Source organism: Melanostigma gelatinosum, assembly GCF_949748355.1.
Source record: "Melanostigma gelatinosum genome assembly, chromosome: 17".
NCBI lineage: Eukaryota > Metazoa > Chordata > Actinopteri > Perciformes > Zoarcidae > Melanostigma > Melanostigma gelatinosum.
This window is the reverse complement of record NC_136650.1, coordinates 8,131,861-8,155,028: the sequence shown is the minus strand read 5'-3', so window position 1 is coordinate 8,155,028 and position 23,168 is coordinate 8,131,861. Positions and strand designations below refer to the sequence as shown.

The window sequence follows — 23,168 nt, the reverse complement described above, 5'->3', positions numbered from 1 at the left end:
TCCTGAGCTCCCCGTGTGGTTGTCAGCCCTGTGCCCATTAAAACTGGTCAGGAATAAATACTTTTCCTCAAACAGCTGGGCACTGTAGTCTGCAGGAGACGCTATTTTCAACTGCGGATAAAAACACACATTTAGTGCTCTGGTGTGAGTATTTACGGCAGCAGGGATGGTGTGTGTGTGGGATTGACTCAAAATAAACTACAGAGCCCACGTGTATTGCAGTGTGTGGTTCATTGGTGCGTCTCTCATGGTTCTTGGTCCTCAATGGAGCTCCGTGGTACAGAGGAACAAGCTAAATCAGCCACTTTGTGCTCGTAAGATCAAGTCGCTTGTTTGTCCACCTTCAGTTTGTGCAGACACCCCTGGAAGGTTTTTTTTTTTTTAGCTGGAAACCCCTCTGGCTCCTGCCAGCCCTGTGGAATGTGGCGTATGCCTTTCCATGTCAGACGGCCGTTTGTTTTGGAACGGGAGACGATACGAATCTGAGCCGAATGCACCCACACGCTCAGCTGGGGAGGTGCAGAAGGCCACGTGAGCTCACCCTTTAGGAGCATTGAGAAAATGAACAAGAGTCAGGGCGGGGGTGGGATCAAATGTCCATAGGATGTGTCTGAGAGACTTCGTCAGATTTACGTGAAGCTGTTGTTTTGTGTTGACTTTATGTGTTTTCTCAGTTTTTGTAAATCTGCGACTTTAGAGGAATAGCCCAAATCTGTTTCTATTTCCGGCATGTCTCGTGCATTCTGAAATGCACTCTTTGAACTTGGCTGAGTTATTAGGTGAACAGCGGAAACTCTTTGGTCGAGTGAGGAGGCGGTGTCCGCAGAAGTAGGTGTTTAAAACCGTAAATGTCAACTCCAGACGGTGGCTCTTTATCTCAGTCGCGCTCTCTTTCGTACTTCCTCTCCCTTCTCTCTCAGTGTCTGTCTCTCACACACACACACACACAGACACACACACACACTGGTGCACACAGCGGCCGTTACCCGCCAAACAGCTCAGCTGGAGTTGCTCCAGACCTTACGGGCTCCGAGAGAGTTTGATTTGTGTTGACTTCCTGCAGGAACTCCCCCCTTTCTTCAGCCCGCGGCTCAAAGACTATCAATTAGTTCCTTATTATGATCCCTGGGAGGGCAATACAAGTTAGAGTGGGTTCAAAGAGCACAAAGGCACACTCACTCGCTCACTCACTCACTCACTCACCTTTTTTGGCCTGTGAGAGTTCCAGTTTGGACATCCTCTCCTGCAGGCCTGTAGTTGGCTCTTACTGCCTGCTGTGCTCTTGTTTACATTCTCCAAACAATGCTCACCACCCACATGCATGACTCACAGAGACCCTTTTTTTTCTGTCTGTCTTGCTTGTTTTTTTCAGTCATCAGCATCGTGTCGTGGGACACATTTCATAATCCTCATCCTCCTGTCCTGTTTTTCGTTCTCTAATAACAACACCATCCTGTTTCCAGCTGTTATTCACACTTCTTCCGTCTGCTCTGATGCTGCATGAATACAGGGAAGCCAATGTGCTGCCCTACATAGACACCCAATCTCTCCTGGACTCGTCTTGTCTAGTCACTCCTCTCCTACCGGCAACTTCTCCAAACATAAGGGAGGCATGATAGTTATTATGAGGTTTTTTTGGGGGTTTTTTTACATACAAATTTGAAGATTTTCTCCAGATGATATCCTCAGTGTTCCTCAACATACAAACACAGGAGTCTCCGGGATAATTTACTGACACTTTATGTGCCCGTTAGTTTCAATTATTTCAACTTTGTTTTTTGAGAAAATGTGTCTTTTGTCACTTTGGTGTGGTGGACCGCTCTGAATGTCGTTCTAACGAGCCTCAGCCCGTGCTGCCCCACAGCTATAACCTATAGGATCAGTGAATTGTTTCTATGTTGAGGAATCAATATTATTAAAAGAATAAAGTAAAAGCAGTAGCTCAGCCCACATGTCCACTGTGCTCCACTGTGCCTCTCTGTCTCCGTTCGCCTTCTTGTCCCTCCAGCTGGAGTAGGGGGGGACATCTCTGATGCCCCTCTCAGCCTCCTCTCCTCTGCTGTTTTTTGATGGCCCCGTCTGTTGTGCAGTAATAAAGTCCAAAGGAGGCCTTGGGCAGGGCGGGGGCGGGGGGCAGAGTCAGACGGAGCAGAGCACAGTTGCTGCCTGCTGGACTGTGTTGCTGCATCGACCTTGCGTATGGATCTGTGGCAGGCCGAGTAGAACAGATAGAGTGAGAGACTGCAGGATAAACGGCCACCTTTGCTTTGTTAATGAGGGATTAACAGGCTCTGTCTCGCTCACGCACACACACACACACACACACACACACACACACACACACACACACACACAGCCTTCCTCTTCACATATTATTGAGTTCTCTCATAGTTGCAGATATTTGTTTGCCTGGTTGTGATCATGAGAAGTGATTTCTTTCACGGGACAGAGACGCGCTCTACAGACTACTGCTTTTACAGCATGCAAATGAAGAACCGGGATGCCGTGAAAGTTAATGCGCCTGAACAAGTGGAGAGGCAAAGGGCCTTTAGCATGCTGCTGGAAATGTAGTGAACGAGGACAACTAGAGAAACCAATCGTTGATTATCAATTAATCGTTTTTGTCAAAGCAGCATTTTCAAGTTGCTTGTTTTGTCCAAAGTCCAGCACGTAACCCTCCGTAAAACTGCCACAAACGTTGTTTCCTCCCCGCTTTCAGTCTTCATGCTAAGCTAAGCTAAGCGTCTCCCGGGATGCAGCTTCATGCTTACTTACCTGCTTTATACAGATGCGAGGGTGGGTCAATCATCCCATCCCCGGCAGTTATTCCCCAAAAAGGAAGGAGATTTTTTTTCTACTAGGGTCGCCGTATAAATTCCTTTTTTTATTTAACATTTACATCTGCAGTACACCTGTGAGCCACACCTGGGAGCCTGAATGTTCATACTCTTCTGATAATTGTAGCCTACTTCTAACATTAAACCTAACATGAAAGGCTAGCGTACAATCTGTTTGTTGGACCGACGAGAGGAAATGAAACGAATGACGTACGTCTTTTCTAAATGGCTGATTTGCCTATTCAACATAGCACAAGGTGATGCGGAAATGGCAGTAAAACTGGATTAGGATCCTTTTGTGGATTGTTTGATAAATGAGTCCAATCATAAATCAATTAGAATTTTTGTTGAATTCCTGTCCTATCTCGTCAATAAGAGTGAAATGCACACAGCTTTTACTGTAGATAAAGAAACAGAGAGAAGAGGCACAATGCCTTATGGACAGGAAGTATCGATGCCTGGAAAGCGTAGTGGCTTGTTGTTTTCCTCTCACGTGGTCCTTCCTAAGCTCATTGCGGTCCTGAGGTAGACTTAAGGAAACAGTCGAGAACCAGAAACGGCAGCGGACCGACGAAGGAGGATCTGAGACACTGTCTGCCTGCCAGCCTCCGTGCACTTATTTTCCCCTTTTTCGTCTCTCTGAAGTCCGTGTTATGATGATGTGTGTGTGTCTGTGTACTCCTCTCACGCCTTTGAGATGTGTTTGCTGAATAAGGGTGTGTGTGTGCGTGTGTGTGTGCATGCATTCCTCTGAGGAACACCATTTCCCCTGGCCTGACATGGAGTTGAGCTGATATTTGTTAGGAGCCCACGGTTAGTTCAGATGACTCTATATGTATCATCACCACCCATCACCCATCATATATATATATATATATATAGCCATGAACATGGTGATTTTGACAGGCTTTTAGCAGAGCAACCTCCAGGCTACAGGATTGTCTGCAGCAGCGGGTTATCTCCCCCCCCCTCCTCCCTCTCTCTCTTTTCTCATCCCCCACTCTCTCTTTTATCTCCCACTCTCCTCTCCCAGCCTCTTCTCTATCATCTACGTTTTGTCCAGACTTGGTCTGCAGCTCTTCATGTCAAACAGAGAGAGTGACGGGGAGACACAGACACACAGACAGTGTGGAAGCTGCCCTCCCGCTGGCTTATTACTTCATTAGCGTACTTTTACTTCTTTTTACGTACGCTGCACTGCACACAAACTGATGTGTCCTCCTCCCTCTGCTTCAGTGCTCCCAGGCCTCTTCTCTCTGAAGCGTGAGCCTTTTCTTTTCTGAGCTCGAGCTCGGAGAGTGACACTTGTCAAAGCGGGACGAGTGGAGAGTTAACCCTCATTTCTGCACAGATCTGCACTGATGTGGTGTTGTTTGCACTTTGCACAAAAGTGTTGAAACACGGAGACGAGACAGTGGAGTCAGCGGCCTTTTGTACGTGCACGTCTGGAATGAAGCGGGCCTGTGGACACTTTGTGTACCTCAGTGCTGAAACTTCAAAGGTTTCTCTCTGTTGGATTTGGCCTTATTGTCAACGTTTAAGCAAAAGTTTAAAGAGAGTTTGACGAGAGCATCGATCCCACTCTCACGTCTCTATGGTAATCAGAAGGAGCCAGCTAGCTTAGCTTAGCACAAAGACTGAAGGCAGGCGGAAACAGCTAGCCTGACTCTTTCCAAGGGAGCTCACGAATTAAAACCGCAAAGTTGTTGTTTTTGTATGGATTAAACAGAACGGGCGCTGGTAGCTGGATTTTGTTAGCTTTGTAATTAGCTGTCTTTGTAATCTATAATTATAAACCGGACGTGTTTGGGTTTCGAACTATCGGTCGAACAAAACAAGATATTTTCACTATTTGATTAATCGAGAGAATTATTCGGTAATGAATCGAGGCATTAGCTGCATCCCTTAAATAGTATCTTAAGGGATTCCTGGTTAAATATAGAATACATAAAACAGCATATCATCCATTTATTCATTTCACAAATCAGGTGAGCGCTAATTCATTAGAGTTAAAATGTCTTTGAAATCTTTTGTTTAATCGGCTCGAGGGTATTCATTGTTAATACTTTTAGCTCTTCATGCATTTCTTCACACATTTCCCCGTGTGTGTGTGTGTGTGTATCCATTTATATGCTCAATTGCTCACTCTAATGTATGTATAATCAGTGAATGAGTGAAAGCTTGCATACATTTGTAAAGCGTGTCCACCCATGCGTCTGTGTGTGTGTGTGTGTGTGTGTGTGTGGGGCCACTATCTCATTAGTGCCCTTGGTCACCATTTGATCTGTGGCCTGCCCTCCTCGTGGTCCATTGTGCTCATATCGCCAATGCATAAAGACCTGTGGACCTGCAGGGCTGGAGCGGGGGGGGGGGGGAAGGAGAACGAAGGCAAGAAAGGTTAAGATAAAGTTGCTTTGAACAAATTCCCCCTTTGATCAGGCGGCTCAGCGGTGAAAAGGCCTTTTCGAACAGAAGTCAGAGCCAGTTGGGAGAGAGGAGATGGAGATCCGTATTGTTCCGTTTCATCTCTCCTCTGTCTTTCTTTTCTTTTTTTGCTCTTTCACACCGTTGTTGGCTGTGTGTACTCCCTGCCTCTTTGTTATGGAGAGCACCAGGCCTCTCTCTCTCTCTCTGTCTCTCTCATTACTCCACACATACACACACACATGTGCACATACAATGACTTAAAAGCGTGAGTGAACACGCTCACATAAGAATAGCGGGTGTAATTGGAAATGCTGAGACGTACCTGAAAGAAGGCATTGTTCTCTGTTCTCCGTTCCTTCACCGAGTGATTGGACAGAATCTAATCTGCAGCCAGGGATTCACCGATCCCACTTTTTCACTCCTGATAACGGTGCCTTGGGCTTGTGGGTATCGGGTCGGTACAGAATACCGATTCGATACCGGAGTTTGCCGTTTGAGTTTGAGTTTACCGGAGGATTGACTGTCGTTGAATTCTTCGTCGTGATTCTTCATATCGGTATCGGATCGTAGCATCCCTATCTGCAATAACCTGTATAATCAATTCATTATTGTCATTCATCAAGCATTTAATGTGTTTTTATATCTTTTAAAAATATAAATAAATCTACTATTTGTTTTTTGGACTGCTGCGGAAACAAAACAAGCTATCGGAAGATGCTACTTGATCTCTAGGAAATTCTTTCAGACTTTTTTAAAAATGTATTTGCTTTTTAAATTGCAGCCATGGGAAATAGGAAGACTGAAACCCAGAGACGTCTAGATCATTTATAGACTAGAAAACATGAATTCACGCAGACTATTCGATGAAAACAGCCCTACTTGCTTTCCCCCCCTGTCCAAACAAAGGATGTCGGAAAACATGATTTAGTGTAACTGTAGCAACCCCCCCCCCACACACACACACACACTCAAACACAGATGATATACTATTGTGTCTGTCTTTTGTTCTCTTTTTTCTCTAAAGCGGGGCTATCAGTATAGAAGGGGCTGTACAGCTGACCACAGATTGTTGAATAGGTGTTGCCATGGATGCTTTTATAGCTATTCCAGTCACACACACTCAACGGCAACATATAAATAGTCCCATGCACCACACAAAGACTTTGTACAAACAGTTTTTATATTTGTTATACTTAAGTGTCCAACATACATCGGGCTCTGCGAGCCACTTTGAGTGAAAACTCCATTTTCTTGTTTTATTTCCTGTTAAAATCTCGACTTACACTCCCCGTGAGGAGGTGCTTTTTAAACAAACAGGCACTGTTAGAACTGTGGTGTTTTCAGCCAATCACTCCATTAAGCTGAAGCACAAACATTCCCACCACTTGGGCTTGTTGTCTAGACAACAGCGGTGCCGTGGGAGGGGCTACACGTTGTGATTGGACGGTCACCTGTTCTTCATTAACGCCCTAAAATGTGTTTTAAACCACTTCAGCAGTGTGGCTCTGGGGGTGGCAATGCTGGTCTGTTCAGAGCTTTGGTACGGACTGCAAATACAACTAAAGGATGAATTGCCACGGGATATCGTCATTCATGGTCACCAGAGGATAAATCCCCATGACTTTGGTGAACCCCTGATTTTTCCTCTATCGCCACAATCGCGTCAAAGTTCACATTCATCCAGTGAAGCATCTCAACGTCTGCTGGATGGATTGACACTTAATTTCATAGTCATTCATGGTCCCCAGTGGAGGAATCCTAATTAATTTGGTGAACCCTTGACTTATATTCCTCAGATTTCTTTATTGCCACATTAACTGCGAAACTAAATCCTTATTTAAAAGGAGGCTCTTAGAGCTCCGATAGCAAACACAGAGTGATGTTTGATACACTCTGCTGATCATTTGTGTCGGCACTTAAAAGACCAAATTAAAAAACGTAGCCACTAGACTGGCCGATTCACATTTAGCTGTCAGTGGTGGAAACACTGAAAAAGTGAGCGTGTGCTTTGTGGAAATAGTCGGGGGTCTTCACTCTGTTGGTGCGATGCGCTGTGGAATTAAAACCTTGACACAGATGAGTAATAAAGCCGACGCACGTCCTCAAAATCTTTCCATCTTGTGGTTTTCGCAGATAGCAGACGCAGCCAAGACCTCCTCTCAGGCGGATGACTTGTACCTGGACGACACAGGCTCAGGAGGTTACTACCCTGAAGACGATGACGACTTTTCCTCAGGGTCTGGTTCAGGTAAGACCCGCATGCTCTCACCGCATTACTCACTTGCAAGCTCAGCAGGTAATTACCCAGAGGTGTGACGACGACGACGACATCAATTTTCTGCGGTTAAGTTTTTGCGAGCAGTTATTTTCAGAGTTCCTCCCTCCTCTCTCGCTTTACCTCTCTCTCCTTTCTCCCATTGTCTTTGTCTGTTCTTCCTTTCACCACCTCTCTCTTCCTCTGAGATTGCTTTGTCACCCAGACATGCCGTGGGCAAGTGTGCAAATTTTACATGTCTTTTTTTTACGAGCTCCTCTCCACTTGCTTTCAGCACCTTTACAGCCCTCATTCATTTGTCAAAAGTAACTCTTCTATCCGAGAGAGTTGTCGAGATGCAGTGACAGAGTATCGTTTTAGGTCAAAGGAGAAAGGACTGCGATCAATAGCTCTTCCAATACTGTATATACACCCTATCAATCTGCCACTCTATTCTATTGGAGATACAAACTGTAAATAATGCATTGAAATGAACGAAGTTAAGACGAACTATACGACAGTGGGTGTGAAATATTGATAACATGTACGTCCATGTTTTACCTATTTGCAAATACACACGACATAATCTTTTACATCATCTCTACAGAGCAAACATGTCTGCCATTCTTTTTACACTCTCGCCTTTTTAATTGAAAGACATCACTTCCCTGTTTGTCTCCAAGGTGGAGGTGAAGTAGTGGTGGAGGAGACGGTGACTGTCAGTATGGTTTATATCGAGCCCAATGCAGCAGAACCCACCCAGGACGCCACCAAAGAGTTCACGCCCAGGGTGGAGATGGCCACGGTCAGAGAAAAGGCCAAGGACAGCCCGCCCAAGAAACCATTTAGAACAGAGGTAAGTGGTACAGCCCGACCCACGCTCAATCATTTAGTGATACAGCTTCTCTAAATTCTGATAATGATATATCGGTCCTACAACGAACGTTTTTGATCACGTACCATTAAATTACTCTTTTCCTTTTTATAATTGTGACCAGGAAATGTACGGGGCAGGACATTTTACAGTTCAAAAATACAACTTACTACTACTCTCTGCTGGACAAACTACGTAATAGTGACGGCCCTAAAAAATCCTAAAAAAACTACAATGATTTTGTAGATATGATACCAAAGGAAAGCTTGTTTGTTGTTTTCAACCAGTGTGGTCAATCAGATATTTGGAGATGGCAGAAAGTTTTGACTGTTGGAAATCAAGCAATGGTTTTGACATTTTGGAAAATACACTAATTCACTCTCTTACTGAGATTGAGAAGATCGACACCACTCTCACGTTTGTCTGTGTCATATACTAAGCTGGAGCTAGGAGACAGTTAGCTTAGCTTAGCATTAAAGCTTTCGGTCTTTGTGTCAAGCTACACTAAACAATGCTCGGCTGTAGTTTCGTATCACGATATGACGGTTGTATCGATCATCTTCCTGACTCTCGGGCAAGAAAGCAGAGAAGCATATTTTCTACTGTTTTGAACCGTTTATTTAAGTAGAAATTCTGTATTTGACAACGTATGTGAACCTGCTGATATTCCCACATGTGTTTATGCTCCACCTTGAGCACATGGAGCTCTGAGCATCTTAGAGTTCCACAATCACACTTTTTAAAGTACATTTCAATACAGTATATGAAACTATTCCGCTGTCACATCCACAAACATTTCCACTCTTGCTTTATGATTAGGTGTGTAGGACATAATACCACTTAAAGTCATTTGTAACTATGTACTCAACAGAGAGCGACACAGTAGCTCGGTGTGTCTTCAGCTGACCCAGTATGTCATCAAATCCTCTGTAATACCATGAGGTTGCATTCCGGATAAAGATCAAGTGCTCACGTCAATTCTCAATGTTTTCGCTCCATTGCAAATTATGGAGGATTACATCTCTCGGACATAATCACATATTCTGGAACCATCCTAGATCTCACTTGTGTGTGGGACTCTTACTGTACTGTACTGGATACTACATCTGTTGGGGATTAGTCGTCAAGGTCTCAACCCTCAAAGCCAAGCCTACCTGGCCCAGTTCCATTGTTTTTTTCCTTCTCCTGCCTCTGTTACTACTCCCTAAGGCAAATGCACTGGCCCAGTTCCATTTTGGGCCTTTGCAACCTTCTCTAGTGTTATTAGGAAAGTAAAAACATGAGATGCATGGGCCCATATCCATTCCAGGTACTTTGCTTTTTTTCCTAGACTCCCAGAAAAACCTCCGGTCCACTGGTTCTGTTTTCTTTAACTACTTTTTGTTTTTGTTTTGCCTTGCACTAATCTTTTCGGGCAATCTGGATTTGTTCCATTATTTTTTTTCCTCTGGCAAGCCTCTATAGGTTTCATTTAGGTCCCCATTCTCCTCCTTTGCCTGGACCGCCATGCTAAGCGGACCAGTGAAACCCTCCCTTTATTTCTTAAAGGAACATTTTTAGAAGTCCTTGTTTGGCACTCATCACTCACACAGCTGGAGCCAGCAGTCAGTTAGCTTAGCTTAGTGTAACCATTTTAAACAAGGGGACATCTAGCCTGCCTCTGTCAAAAGGTTTTAAAATCCTTGTCAACGAATAAAAGCTCACTAATAAACATGTTATATCTTGGTTGTTTATATCTTTGTTTGTTTGTTGGCGCAATGAAATCCCACAAATAGCCCCACTGTAAAACCGCAAATTGTTATTTATAGACATCAGTTTTTGACCAGATTAAACCGACAAGACATAATGTGTTTACAAGAGAGTTTAAGAGGTGCTGGTAGATGGGCAGATTTTCTTACTTTTAGACAGATTTAGGCTAGCGGTTTCCCTTTTTCCCCTCTTTATGCTAAGCTAAGCTATCCGGCTGCTGGCTGTAACTTCCTATTAAACTAACAGATATGGATATGAGAGTGGTATTAATCTTCTCATCTTGCTCAGAGCAAGAAAGCGACTAGGCGTATTTCCCAAAATATCAAGCTATATCTCAAATATTATGACAGTAGTGAGGAATTCTGGGATTATGCCACGACGCCTGAATGAACACAAGTCATTTAAACACACAGACGAGGACTATCAGAATGTCAAAGTTGACAAGCGTTAATCAAGCTGAATCTTCCTTCTATCCGTCCTGTTTGTCTTCTCCTCATTCAGGCACCAGTGCCAGTTACAGAGGACTTGCAGAGGAACCAGATGACTAGTACGACTAGTGCCCCCGGCTCCCCCCAGGATCCCATTGAGGTCCGCACTGAAAACCTCTTCCAGAGGACAGAGGTGTTGGCAGGTATGTGTCACAATGAACAACACACTGCTATAGGTGGGTTTTGTGACTTTTGGACTGTTTCCTACTGATTTTAGCCTTTAATGCTAAGCTAAGCTCACCGCATCTTGCCATTAGCTTCATATTCGTACGACAGTAAGTTCTCGTCTCTCAACAAGACGGCGTAATTGACCAAAATGTCAAACAATGTTTCAGCACATAATGAAAGTAGCCTTTCAGTTTGACATTCCACCAATGAATTATTCGATGCATTCTGGGAGTGTTTATTTAATTTTCCTTCTAATGTTACGACATGTCAGCATATTCCTGGTAAACGGCTAAATCTAGAAAAATCCAGGAAATATTTTCCCTAATGTCTCGTACCTAATCCACTTTTGAAAAATAATTATTTTGAATGAACTCTGTCTGCATCCCTCTGTGGGACCTTGTAGAGTTCACAGCATTGTGGGTGTTTCAAGTGTATCACTTTGAATACATGAAAGAGTGTGGAATCATCTGACTGGAAATCTCTTTGCTCTCTGATGCCGATTCTCTCTCCCGACGTATCTGAGGCGAACACTGATTGGCACCTCACTTTTACTTTGTTGTGATATCCATCTGGTGCTGGCAATATGCAGAAACAACATCAACAGGGACAAATCAGGACGGCTTCAGTTCGACGAAAGCTCGGCTCCATTCTCTCTCCTACTGAAAGTCTCATTTCATCTTTTGTCACTTTGACAGTAAAAGAAGAGTAGTGCCAGTAGAAAGTCTTTGGATAAGGCCTGTAAATATACTGTGTATGTATGTATGTATGTATGTATATATGTATATAAATATATTATACATGGGTCACCGCTCATCTCTTCCTTCTAGCCTCGTCTACCTCGTTCTCTTTACCCTTCAAGATTATAACCATAACCCTTCATGTCCCGTAGGACTTTTAAACATGACCCATAACCAAATTTGTATTTATTTGCGCAGCATTGCGTTACTGCTTCTTTGAGGTCAGCAGCTCGTTTGTGTGCCAGGATCCTTGCCCATGGGGCCAGTCGACATGTGGCAACCTAAAGTGGAGCAGAGGGCAGATTGTAGCACCAGGAGAGACCCTGAACAGCAACCTATGAAGTCCCTCACACGGGCATAATTGGGAGGGAGGTTGAAATAAGCCCATGTGGCGAGTTAGGAGCATTAGCGAGGAGAGTAAGGGTCAAAGCTGGGGGTGGGGGTGCGTTTCTTAATGGAGCCTGGGCTGATTTTTTTTTTCCACATTTCTCTTGATGTTGCACTACTGTGGGCGCTTCTGGTTTACAACGTGTCGTTATTAAGACAAATGGAAAACTTCTACAGATGCTGTATAGAAAAACGTCAGAGAAAAGTTTCACAGAGCAAAGTTTCCATGGAATGTAGACCTCGACCCGCCTTCATCCTGATCCAGCGTTGTTCCAGTCATGCAGCACTGGTTCTTGTTTGTCTGTCCTCATTGGATTTATCTGCCCGACTGTTAGAGCAACGGAACCAATATCATCGGCTTCTTCCTCTTGAGCCCCAGTCGGCAGTCGCTGATTGGAATGCAGACCGTGTCGAATCAACCGCCATCGGGACGGCGCGGCTCTGTGTACCAATCAAGGACCGGAGGCTTAATATCCCCCAAGTGGGACAATAACTCTCAAACTCGCCAACAGGACACGCATTAGAAGAAGTGAAACGGACCGATGGCAAATGATCGACTTTGTATCTCTCGAGACAAATTGAGGGTTTCACCATTGAGGTGAAGTCACCGCATCGATTTCAGCTTTCAGCTGAGACGGTTAGCCACTCGGTTTCACCACATTTAAGCCCTCAATTCTTAGTAGTTTGCTCGGGAATTGAATTAGTATTGAAATGGATTTCCCAAGACACGGTTCACCTCGGATTAATTCTGCGCATGAGAAGTGCTTTCTTTAGGACAAATTGAAGGTCTCGTTCTCCATGAGGACACGCGGTAGTCTTTGATTTGACCGTTTCCTTCCCTTCCTGTCCCCCCCCCCCTCAGCTGTTATCGCAGGCGGCGTGATCGGCTTCCTGTTCGCCATCTTCCTCATCCTCCTCCTGGTCTACCGCATGAGGAAGAAGGACGAGGGCAGCTACGACCTGGGAGAGAGGAAACCCTCCGGCGCCGCCTACCAGAAGGCCCCGACCAAGGAGTTTTATGCATAAAACCATCCCCGCCGTCGGATCGGCCAATCGCGAGTGACTGTCAAAATCGCACAGTCCACGACAACGGAGAAGTTGATTTAAGGAAAAATATATTTGCATAAAGGAAAGCTTTTGCATAAATTCATAATTTTCTTTCTTCTTTCAAAAAAAAAAGAAAAATTATGGAAACCAAGCATTTCTCATTTTATGGCAAATCTCAGTGTATTTAAACATGCTGTGTATTATTTGAAAAGGCTGAAAAAATAGTAAACAGGCGAGGGAACTAATCGCATCTGTCTTCTGAGCGGTTTCCAGTCGCTGACTGTAGCAGTATGTTATTTGTAAAGAAAAAAACAATTTAAATTGAATAGAATTATTCTGTATCAATCCTACTTTCATTTTATTTTTTTTAATTTTGTCCTAGCATGTCTGTTGTTGATCTCTAAAGGTGTATTACATTAATTTATCTTTTCTCTGATGTTTAAAAAAAGAAAAAAATGCCTTTGTAGTTTTGATGAAGCTCTCCGGTCTTCATATTAACGCTGTTAACGGTCAATGTAAATGTTCTCCCTTCAGGTTACAAACATTATTTGCTCTCGCAGCAGTTTTTTTTCAGTGAGCGTTACATTATGTCCTGTTTATTTGTTTGTTCTCTTCTCATTGTAGCCTTTTTTTTCCCTCTCCTTTTCGACAGCGTTTTCATTTACATACCAGGAATAGGTCTTTAAAGGATTCTTTTTTTAAAAAGATAAGCGCGTCAGGGCTCGAGAAAAACCACAAATCTCGCTTCTGTTTGATGTCTAGCCGAACTTCTTTTCTATTTAAACGCGCTCTTTTTTTTCACGTTGCACATCCGCTGCTTTCTGCCCCCCCCGACGTGCAGCTTGGAGTGTACGCGCGGCGTGTTTTTTTCCGGGGGCGACGTTTCTTTTCTCCGCGGATTGCGGTGCTTTTGGCCCACAGCCACCTCCCTCCCCATATGTGTTCCCATTGAGTTTAGTGACCCAAACTCTGCTCTCACCCAAAAACATCCCCCTCTCTCTGTTTGCCCTGACCTCCCTCGGCCCCACCTTTTTAATCAAATTGGAGCACGGTCAGTCGAGTTGTCAACTCGCTCTCTTTTTACTCTACATGGAGCCAAAAGCGTAGCCCGGCTTTTATAGTCCCCGTCCCAGTGTTGATGCTCCGGGCCCTAAGATCTGCTCACCGAAGGCCTGCTACTGCTTGGACGCAAACCCACCAGGCCAAGGCCCCCGATCTCCACATGCAGAGCACATACCTCTGCAGCAAACATCACCCGAAAAACAAAAGTAATCCTCCCCTGTAGAAACCTATCTTCTCTCAGAGGGATTGATGAATAAGGCTGCACAGTAAATGTAAGACTCCAGTGTTGTGTCTGAATAGTCTTTGACGACACACTGGCGTTGAGGGCTACTCGTACTGTTTTTGGTTGGTGGAGGCATTTCAGAAGAGCTTCTGTTGAGAGATGAGGCTGTTCGCCAGGTTTAAAACCTGAGGTTAGCCGAATACAAGGCCATGTAGCTACATCAAATGAAAACACAGCTAACGGCCACATGACTTTTTTTATTCTTACGTTACGCCTACACGAACTTGCTCTGAAGGGGACGCAGGAGTTTTGTCCGGCAGGTTATGTGAAGTTGCCTTTTTTTTTCTTTTAGCTGTACAGTAATGTGAAGTAGTTCCAGTAGATGCTGTCACATGGTCCTAACTCCTAACACCACCCACCTGAAGCTGTACATCTCCATCCTTCGCGATTCTTTCAGTCCGTGATCCCCTATGTTGTCCACTAACCATCCCCGTCTCCCTATACCCGTTGACCGCTCTCGTCACATGGCACCTACGGTACTGAACTATACTGAAAAACCCAAAGACTCACAGTATTTCTACTCTCAGACCCCCCCCCCCCAACCATGGCCACATCATGTTGTTTCCTCATTCTCTTTATCGTCACTCTTTTAGTTTCTTTTTTTCTTCTTCTTCTTCTCTCTATTAGAGACCTGACCTTTGAGTCCAATTGCTTATTAGTATATGAAAAGATATATAAATATATATAAATGTATATTCACAAATGTTTTAAACCTTCAAAGTGCCTACCATTTGGAAATGTAGTTGCTCGAGGTGAGCACGAGGCGGGTGTGTACGCGACGGAGGGGTGTAAACGACTTGACTGGCATTCTGTGAGCATGGATGACTGTAATGGTAACTTTTTTTTAGTCTTACAAAAGCTGACAGTATTGTACCTGTAAGTTGAAACAACACTACTGAATAAACATTGTGGCCTAATATCCAACCGCTTGTGCCATCTTACTTTTATTTTTTTTCTTCATGAACCGTTGATTGCTGATTTGCTAACATATCTAATTGATTCTTCACATCTAGGCTAACTCTTGGCCAGAAAGCCAACTGGCATTTTGTTTCCCCAACATGTCTTTAACACTATTACACTGTAGTATGACTATCAACATTTCTGTTGAAGTTGAGATAGGTTCAGTTTATTTATATATATATATATATATATATATTATACATATTATATATATATATATATATTATTCATATATATATATTATATATATATATAATATATATTTTATATATGTATACTAATGTAGGTATATATATGTATATACATAGATATATGTATATACATGTATATGTATATATATGTATGTATGTATATATATATGTATATATATGAATGTATATATATATGTATATATATGAATGTGTATATATATATATGTATGTGTATATATATATATATATATGTATATATGTATGTATATATATATACAAACGGCATTTGAATGAAGCTTTAGAGAAGCTGGTATGGGCAAATTTCTTATTTTTTTTTCAAACTTTGGACAGCTGGCATCTCTCCCCTTGCCTCCAGCCTGTATGCTAAACTGAGCGAATCGCCTCCTGGCTCCAGACTTAAGGACAGACACTGGAGAGTGGAATCAAGCTTCTCATCTTAAAATCTCTGCAAATAAAACAAAGGGAATAAGCGCATTTCATAAAATGTTGAACTATTCCTCTGCAAATCCCACAGTCTCATACTGTCAATTAGTGCGTCATGCTCTTCTGTTGTAATTACGGGGCGTTTGTATATGATTTTTTTCCAATTCCATTATAAATACATTTGAGCAAACATTCCTCCCGGGATCTATTACCGAGTGTTTTGTCTAAGAATTTGAAAACAGGCGCCTTGCTTCACGGCTCATGAAACTCTTTTTTTTTTTTTATCTCCAACAAAGTGCTCATTTGGTTAATTATTCAAAGGTATTCAAAGCAAAGCTGCCCTCGAACAGAACAAAAAAAAAAGGGGGTTTCTTCAATCGACAAAAATGTAGGACTGGCTTTAATACTCTGCAGCACATTCGCTTCCTTAAAGTCTAAGGGGATTATCAATGTGCAGATGAGTAATCTGCATGTGGGTTATGTGCTCCACCATATCATTTTAGTGACCTAATCTCCCCTTGTTGCAGACAGAGATTAGAGTAACGGTGGGGATTAATCTCGCGCAGGACTCCACATCTTGAGTGAAACGAGAAACCAGTGGGGCTGACGTGACGCTCCGACAGAACTCTCAAGGGGGGGGGGGGTTTACTCTCAATAACAGCGTTGCTTATTTAGAGCTATCCCATAAAACACTTCGGGGGCTTGTGCCCTCACTCGCTGATGATGCTCGTCAAGAACGTGCATGAAATATCTGCTTTCTTGAGATTTGATCCATGCTGACTCGGTGGTTACACAGGCCGCTTCATCACAATGGGGTTATTCATACTCCAAAACAAAAAGCCTTCACGAGTGCAATCCCCCCCACCTTGTGATGTTCTCTTTGATGAGGAGAAAGGAGACGAGGAAGCGAACGTGCATGCATCATTGCGTATTCCGAAAGTGTGTGTGTGTGTATATCTGCACGATTTTGTTCTTGTGTGTCTTCTCCTCTTGTATCTAACCTGAGGGGAGGCCGGTCAATAGGGACGGGATGAAGCCATATGGTTCTTGATATGTTGTTTTAAGAGAATACTTATCTTTCTGCCCTTTTCTAAGGAATCGGGTCACTGTGTTCCAATATGGCACGTGATGTTTGCCCAGAGGCAGTTTGTACAAGGCATCCCACCAGTATAGGACCCATTCAAAGGGGGGGGGGGGGGGGGGGTGGTGCAGCAGGTAACCAATAGGAGAAGCCATTTATATTGAAGCAGAAGCAGCAGCCAGCATTTCCCAATCTGGCTGTTCCACTCTGTGCTGCATGTGTTTGCCCTTTTAGTCTCCAGTTTGTGTCAAAGTGCAACCGGGATTCATGTGCTGTTTGTGTTTTGTCTGGTTACTGCACCGGGGTCTGTGTGTGTTCATGCCGAGGAGAGAGAATAAATGCAAACCGCACTTAGTGAAAGGTAAAGGTGGGCGGCTTTTTAACCTTCTCTTCTTTCCTTCTTTCACTCTGTTGCTCAGTTTCTATCTTTCCCTTTGTCGCTCTCTTTTTCTTTCTCCTGCCTTTGTAGCTGCAGAGCTAATTCCATAAAGCTGTCGACTGCCAACTGGTAGTCAGCGCCAAACCATGCAGAAACATCAGAGAAATGGCATCCAAGGTAAACAGGCTGTCAGGCCTCATGAGATCTCATGGCTGGAGACTAAGCCTGGGCCCGACTAGGGTGGACACGTTGCACCTCGCTGACCCAGACGCGCAAGCCTACTGTGATGATCATAGTATGCTGAAGTTCAAGTCTATATTCTTGCCCGCCGTTGGTCGTAGTCTCCGTTGGCACAAGCCTCAGTCTGAACTCTACCAGCTGCAGCCACTTCTGCACGGTGCTGTGAAGCACTTGCTCTGACTCTCTTTGCATAGAAGTGCATCACACTGGAAGCGAGGTATCGATAGGTAACGAGAGAGACAGCATTTAAACGTTATTCTCACGACTAAGCACACCCAGACAGTTGGTTGCATAATGGTGCAATGCAAATTGCAGTACGAGTTGTGGTCGGGTGTTACCATCATCTACACAGGTGTTCGCAAACAGTTCCAATAACTCCAGAGCATTGTTGAGTCCAAAAGTCCAAATATTTTGCGAAAAAAAACATGTAATTGTTTCCAAAATTCTTGTCTTAATCAAACAGAATATTCTGCCTCAATCCACAATGTCACTGCAGGAAACCGCTCGCTTCTCTAATTTGCCAGCACACGAGTCTTTTAAAAGGATTGAAATGGTTCAATTCATTTCACGCCCGAAACACAGCTGTGATCAATTAAGAGATTACATACAACTCCTTTGCCACTTGCGCCTTACTTTGCGCCCAGATTATGTGCCAATGAACTAACTAAAGTGGGGATGGACACGCCATAAATGCATAAGTGCATTGCATCTATAGGGCCCGAAGAGTGTGATGCCATGCCAGCAGCTCGGCGGGGCTGTACTTGCTAAATGCTCACATCTGCATGCTAACATGCTGATGTTTAGCAGATATGATATTTACTATGTTCATCATTTTAGTGTACTGTGTTAGCATGCTAACGTTTGCCAATTAGCCCTAAACACATCGCTGAAAAAGACGGGAATGAGTTCTGCAGGTATTTTGTCTGAAGTATTGGACAAATTCGATTTTCGACTTGATGGCAACACTATATAGTCGTGAAGGGATCACCAAAGTTAACATAATTCCTCTTGAGGAGAGTAGGAATGTCCACACCAACTATCTTGACAATCCATTCAGTGGTCGTGGAAGTATTTCACTCTGAACCTCGTGCTGGAGCTATAGAGGAACAGTCAGGGGATCAACAAGGTAAGGTCTAATTACCACGTTAACGTGTCAAAGCGAGCAAATATATGTAAAAATGAACGGTATTTTTGGATAGACGGCCAGCTAGGCCCATTCATCATAGAAAATAATAACAGATGGGATCAGAGATAAGTGAAGAAATCCACGTGGGACTGGACAAAATTGGCGAGGGTAATCAGTGATATTTTATTTGACATGAATCGAATTATTATTTGGTCGTCTCTGCTGTAAAGACACTGGGCGTTGGCAACTCCTGTCTCTTGTTGAGTACTCTTCACTGGAGTTAAGGTTTGACTGGTCAGAGGAGATATAACGGCATGAGCAGTGTTTCCCGGCCTTTCCTGAAAGTACCGCCGTCTCAGAGCGACAGTGTAACTCACGCCTGTGAGCGAGGTGAGCTCAGCTGAGTACTTCTTAGGATCACAGGCTTTGGTGCCCAAAGATGCTCAGGAGGTAAATCATGTCTGAATGCTGAAGAAATGAAGGAAGTGCAACAATGTGTTGAATTTGTGCCAATCTTGTGTGGGCTCAGTCTCCATCTCCTTTATTATCGTCCCACTCTTTAAAAGCTCATGAGTCATGTATAAAAAAAAAAAGGTAATTTAGTTCTTGAGGTTTTAAAGCTTAATGATGCTTTTTACATTAGGCAGGGAGGCATAAAGTAATTATGCAACAATTTTGCTTAGTTTGGATGATCCACCGGGGAATTTGAACAATTTGAATTCCTCGGTTGGAAGTAAAAACAGAGCCGGTCCAGGTTGGGAGTGCAACGCTTGGCTGCTCCTGTAAATTGGTTGTTGCGGTTGTTTCAAACATTAAGCAATTAAGTCATCACTGCTGCATAAAGAACTGCACATTTGGGATGGAAGAAGAATGTAATGACTGCTGCTAAGTAACACGTTCAAAGAATGAGAAAAGAGATTTTCCAGCACTCTGTTCCAGCAAAACAAAAGCTGACATGACGTAGAAATCAGTGTTTGAGACTACCTTTAAACATGCTTCCTTTGTTCATGTGGTGATCTGAGTAGCTGTGGGTGGGCCTATATAGGCCTGGCTCCACCCACTATCATGTGACTAACATTTTGATGAGTAACCGTGATTTGATTCCATATTTTTTTCTCAATTACTGATTATAGTCTCATACATGTAGGCTAGCTCGTGGTCATTCCCCAACAGCACAGCGATGAAAGTCACCAGATAACATGGTCACTTGATAAGCCGGAGCATCTGCAGCGTCTGGGTCACCGTATGGAGTCCACTTCAAATAAATGTTTTTCCCAAAGATGGTCTCCATTATTTTAGCTGACTGTTATCACTCTCATGTATGTTCTAGTGTTCATTTTTCTTTTCAACGTTTGGTTTTAATGAGTCATTTGATGCCGTAAAAAGGGGTGTGACGTCATCATTGACAGCTGTGATTGACAGCTGCTCTGATTGAAGTAACTTGGTCGTGAAAGCCGAGTCCCGGGAAGTGTACGTGAGAGAAAATGTTACTTTAAATGTCCATAAAACGCCAAGAATCTGTATAATACAACCCAATGTGTCCGTTTGATAGTAAATGTAGTTATAGGGATAATATGGTTAGTTGTTGTGTCTTTCTAGCCAAACAGCCGCACTTAGATAGGTGTAGATGTGTATCGACACACAAGTATATATATATATATATATATATGAAAAGAACAGGGTTGTCATATTTGGTTTGATTGTAAAAATACTGTACAGTGAAGAACCGGATTTAACTAATTACCAAGACCAGCTGAGGTGGTGAGGTCATCAAGTACGCTGCTGTTCCCAAGTACACAAGTCTGTACTTGGCACACTTGGTATTGAGGAAGTATACTTCTAGCCATACCCCGGATCAATGCTGCTCATACGGCTGTCACGCAAGTGTGCGCGTAAATATGTGGCCGTGCGTGCGTAAATATGTGGCCGTGCGTGTGTAAATATGTAGCCGTGCGTGCGTAAATATGTGGTCGTGCGTGCGTAAATATGTGGTCGTGCGTGCGTAAATATGTGGCCGTGCGTGCGTAAATATGTGGCCGTGCGTGTGTAAATATGTAGCCGTGCGTGCGTAAATATGTGGTCGTGCGTGCGTAAATATGTGGCCGTGCGTGCGTAAATATGTGGCCGTGCGTGTGTAAATATGTAGCCGTGCGTGCGTAAATATGTGGCCGTGCGTGGGTAAATATGTGGCCGTGCGTGCGTAAATATGTGGTCGTGCGTGCGTAAATATGTGGCCGTGCGTGGGTAAATATGTGGCCGTGCGTGCGTAAATATGTGGTCGTGCGTGCGTAAATATGTGGCCGTGCGTGCGTAAATATGTGGCCGCTCTTCCAGGCAATGTGTGATGCAGTTAAATTGAATGTATTTCTTGTTGCTGCCTGTGACATTACCTCTGATGATGATGTAGACTATATGGATTGTATCAATTAAACTGTGGCGCATTCAGGCAAGTCCAGTTGTAATGGCCCACATTGGTTGGTTGGACCGGCCTTGGATGGGCTCGGCCCACCTGAGTGTCTCTGTTTTTGAGCTTATCCGTTATCTTTAAACAGATTTCTCCCGCATGCCACTCAATTATATTTCATGATTGCACTGATTTATGTGAGTAACCTCCACATTCTGTTGAGTGTAGACACTGAACCAGCCTTTTGTTGAGGACTAATCAAATGATTAAGATCCATTTATCAAAGTAAAAGTTGTAGTTTTACAGCTTTGTGAGCACACAAATCATATAATGGTATGTTTCAGCCCGAAGGACGACCGCGCCCTAACTGACGACGCATGTTCAGCCCGGTTATTCAAACAAGCAGAAGTATAATTTTCAACGATGTTCGTAAAATTGAGAGCCCCCCAAAAAAATCTAAACATTCTGCTCCAAAACCTCCAGCTGTCCCACTTTTTCCTGATATGATTTGGAGTTTTTGGCCCCGAGTCAGAGGCACAGCACAGCACAAGCTATGTTCATGAATGTGGAAAAGCTCCCGACAACATTAACCACAAACTTCCCGAACATACAAATGAGGACATATTAAACCCTCTAATCATAAGCATCTCCGTGAGGCTGAGCTAAATGTCGGCATGCTAATGTTTGCTAATTGGCTCCAAACCCAAAGTACAGGGTAACGGCATTCGCTTTACGGGTATTTGATCATAAACCAAAGTGTTGGCCAAAGTAAACTCCTCACCTGATGGTGGCGCTGGATGACAAGTTCATGGATCATTCAACAGTTTATCCTGAGGGGGATGTACATGTCTGAACCGACTCTGGCGGCAATCCGTCTGATAGCTTGAGACATTTCTGTCAAAACTACAAACGTCAACCTCATGGGGACGCCGGTGGAAGAGCCGGGTCATGACAAAGATCAGGAAGATAAATGGCCACCATGTCTATACCCATTTAGTGGCAGTAGACACTGGGTAAGTGATCTCTATTAAACAGATTCTGCATTCACATGTAGAGTTTGAAGGCCACGGGACAGGAGTCTGGTATTGGAAGTGGTCTGGTTTCTGTTTTTAGTCCTGGTAGAATTGACCAATCGTGTTCGAGCAGGCTTTGGTCGAACGCAGGCAAACAGTCCGTGTGGAGAGCACAGAGGTTTTGGTTAAACTGCCAAATTGTGAAACAATCCGGTCGTTGCTGGATAAGTGCTATGAAGAGCTATAGATGAAGAGTTAAGGGATCATCAGTGACAGTAGGGTACATCCCCTGGGGACTATGAATGTCTGCGCCAAATGTCATAGCGAGCCATACAATAGTAAAAGAGTTAATAAAAAAAAATAAAAGAAAAGGATCAGAGTTGTTGAGATAGTTCGCGGTGGACCGACCAACAGATCTGCTCTGACAAACCTACCAGAAATAGGTGACTGCTATAAAAGCTGTATAATTGCTGTCTGCATGTTACAAAAGCTCTTGAGAAGATGTGTAATATAACCTTCCGCCGCACGCAAGACAAACTCAATTTAGAGCAACGACAAGCTCCTCACTTTGCCACTTAATCACAGAGTTTCTTGATTAAACAGACTGATAATGAATGCCAATGCGCCACCTTGCTTGCTTCCTCTTGATAGGATTTGGAAATCACACACACACACACACACACACACACACACACACACACACACACACACACACACACACACACACCCAGCTATAGCCTACAACATGATACCGCCATCATTTCATTTAAACGCAGCCTGCTCCTCAGAGGTCCATTGAGGGGGAAATGGAAGTTTTGTTTTTGATTAGAGTGCCCGTGATGGGAACGTTTATAACCATTATATACTAATTAGATCTGAAGCTATGGGGAGGAAAAGTCGTATGGATTTGTGCTCGGAGCCCATGGGAAACGCTCCGCTTTCCGGGACTGGAACACTCACTTTGCCGATGGTTTGAATTACTGTTTTTTTTTTTTGTCGTGTTAATGCCACTTAACA

General features: G+C 43.6%; 1 protein-coding gene across 1 annotated transcript in view; it reads left to right on the top strand.

Annotated features, from left to right (window-relative positions):
- Positions 1-15,232, top strand: part of sdc2 (syndecan 2) — a 41,196-nt gene extending 25,964 nt beyond the window's left edge. Inside the window, exons 2-5 of the mRNA XM_079288610.1 lie at positions 7,398-7,512; positions 8,202-8,374; positions 10,643-10,772; positions 12,784-15,232. Coding sequence (XP_079144736.1) covers positions 7,398-7,512; positions 8,202-8,374; positions 10,643-10,772; positions 12,784-12,947 — 582 coding nt within the window. The 3' untranslated portion in view covers positions 12,948-15,232. The remainder of the gene's footprint in view (positions 1-7,397; positions 7,513-8,201; positions 8,375-10,642; positions 10,773-12,783) is intronic.
- Positions 15,233-23,168: the final 7,936 nt, after the last annotated feature.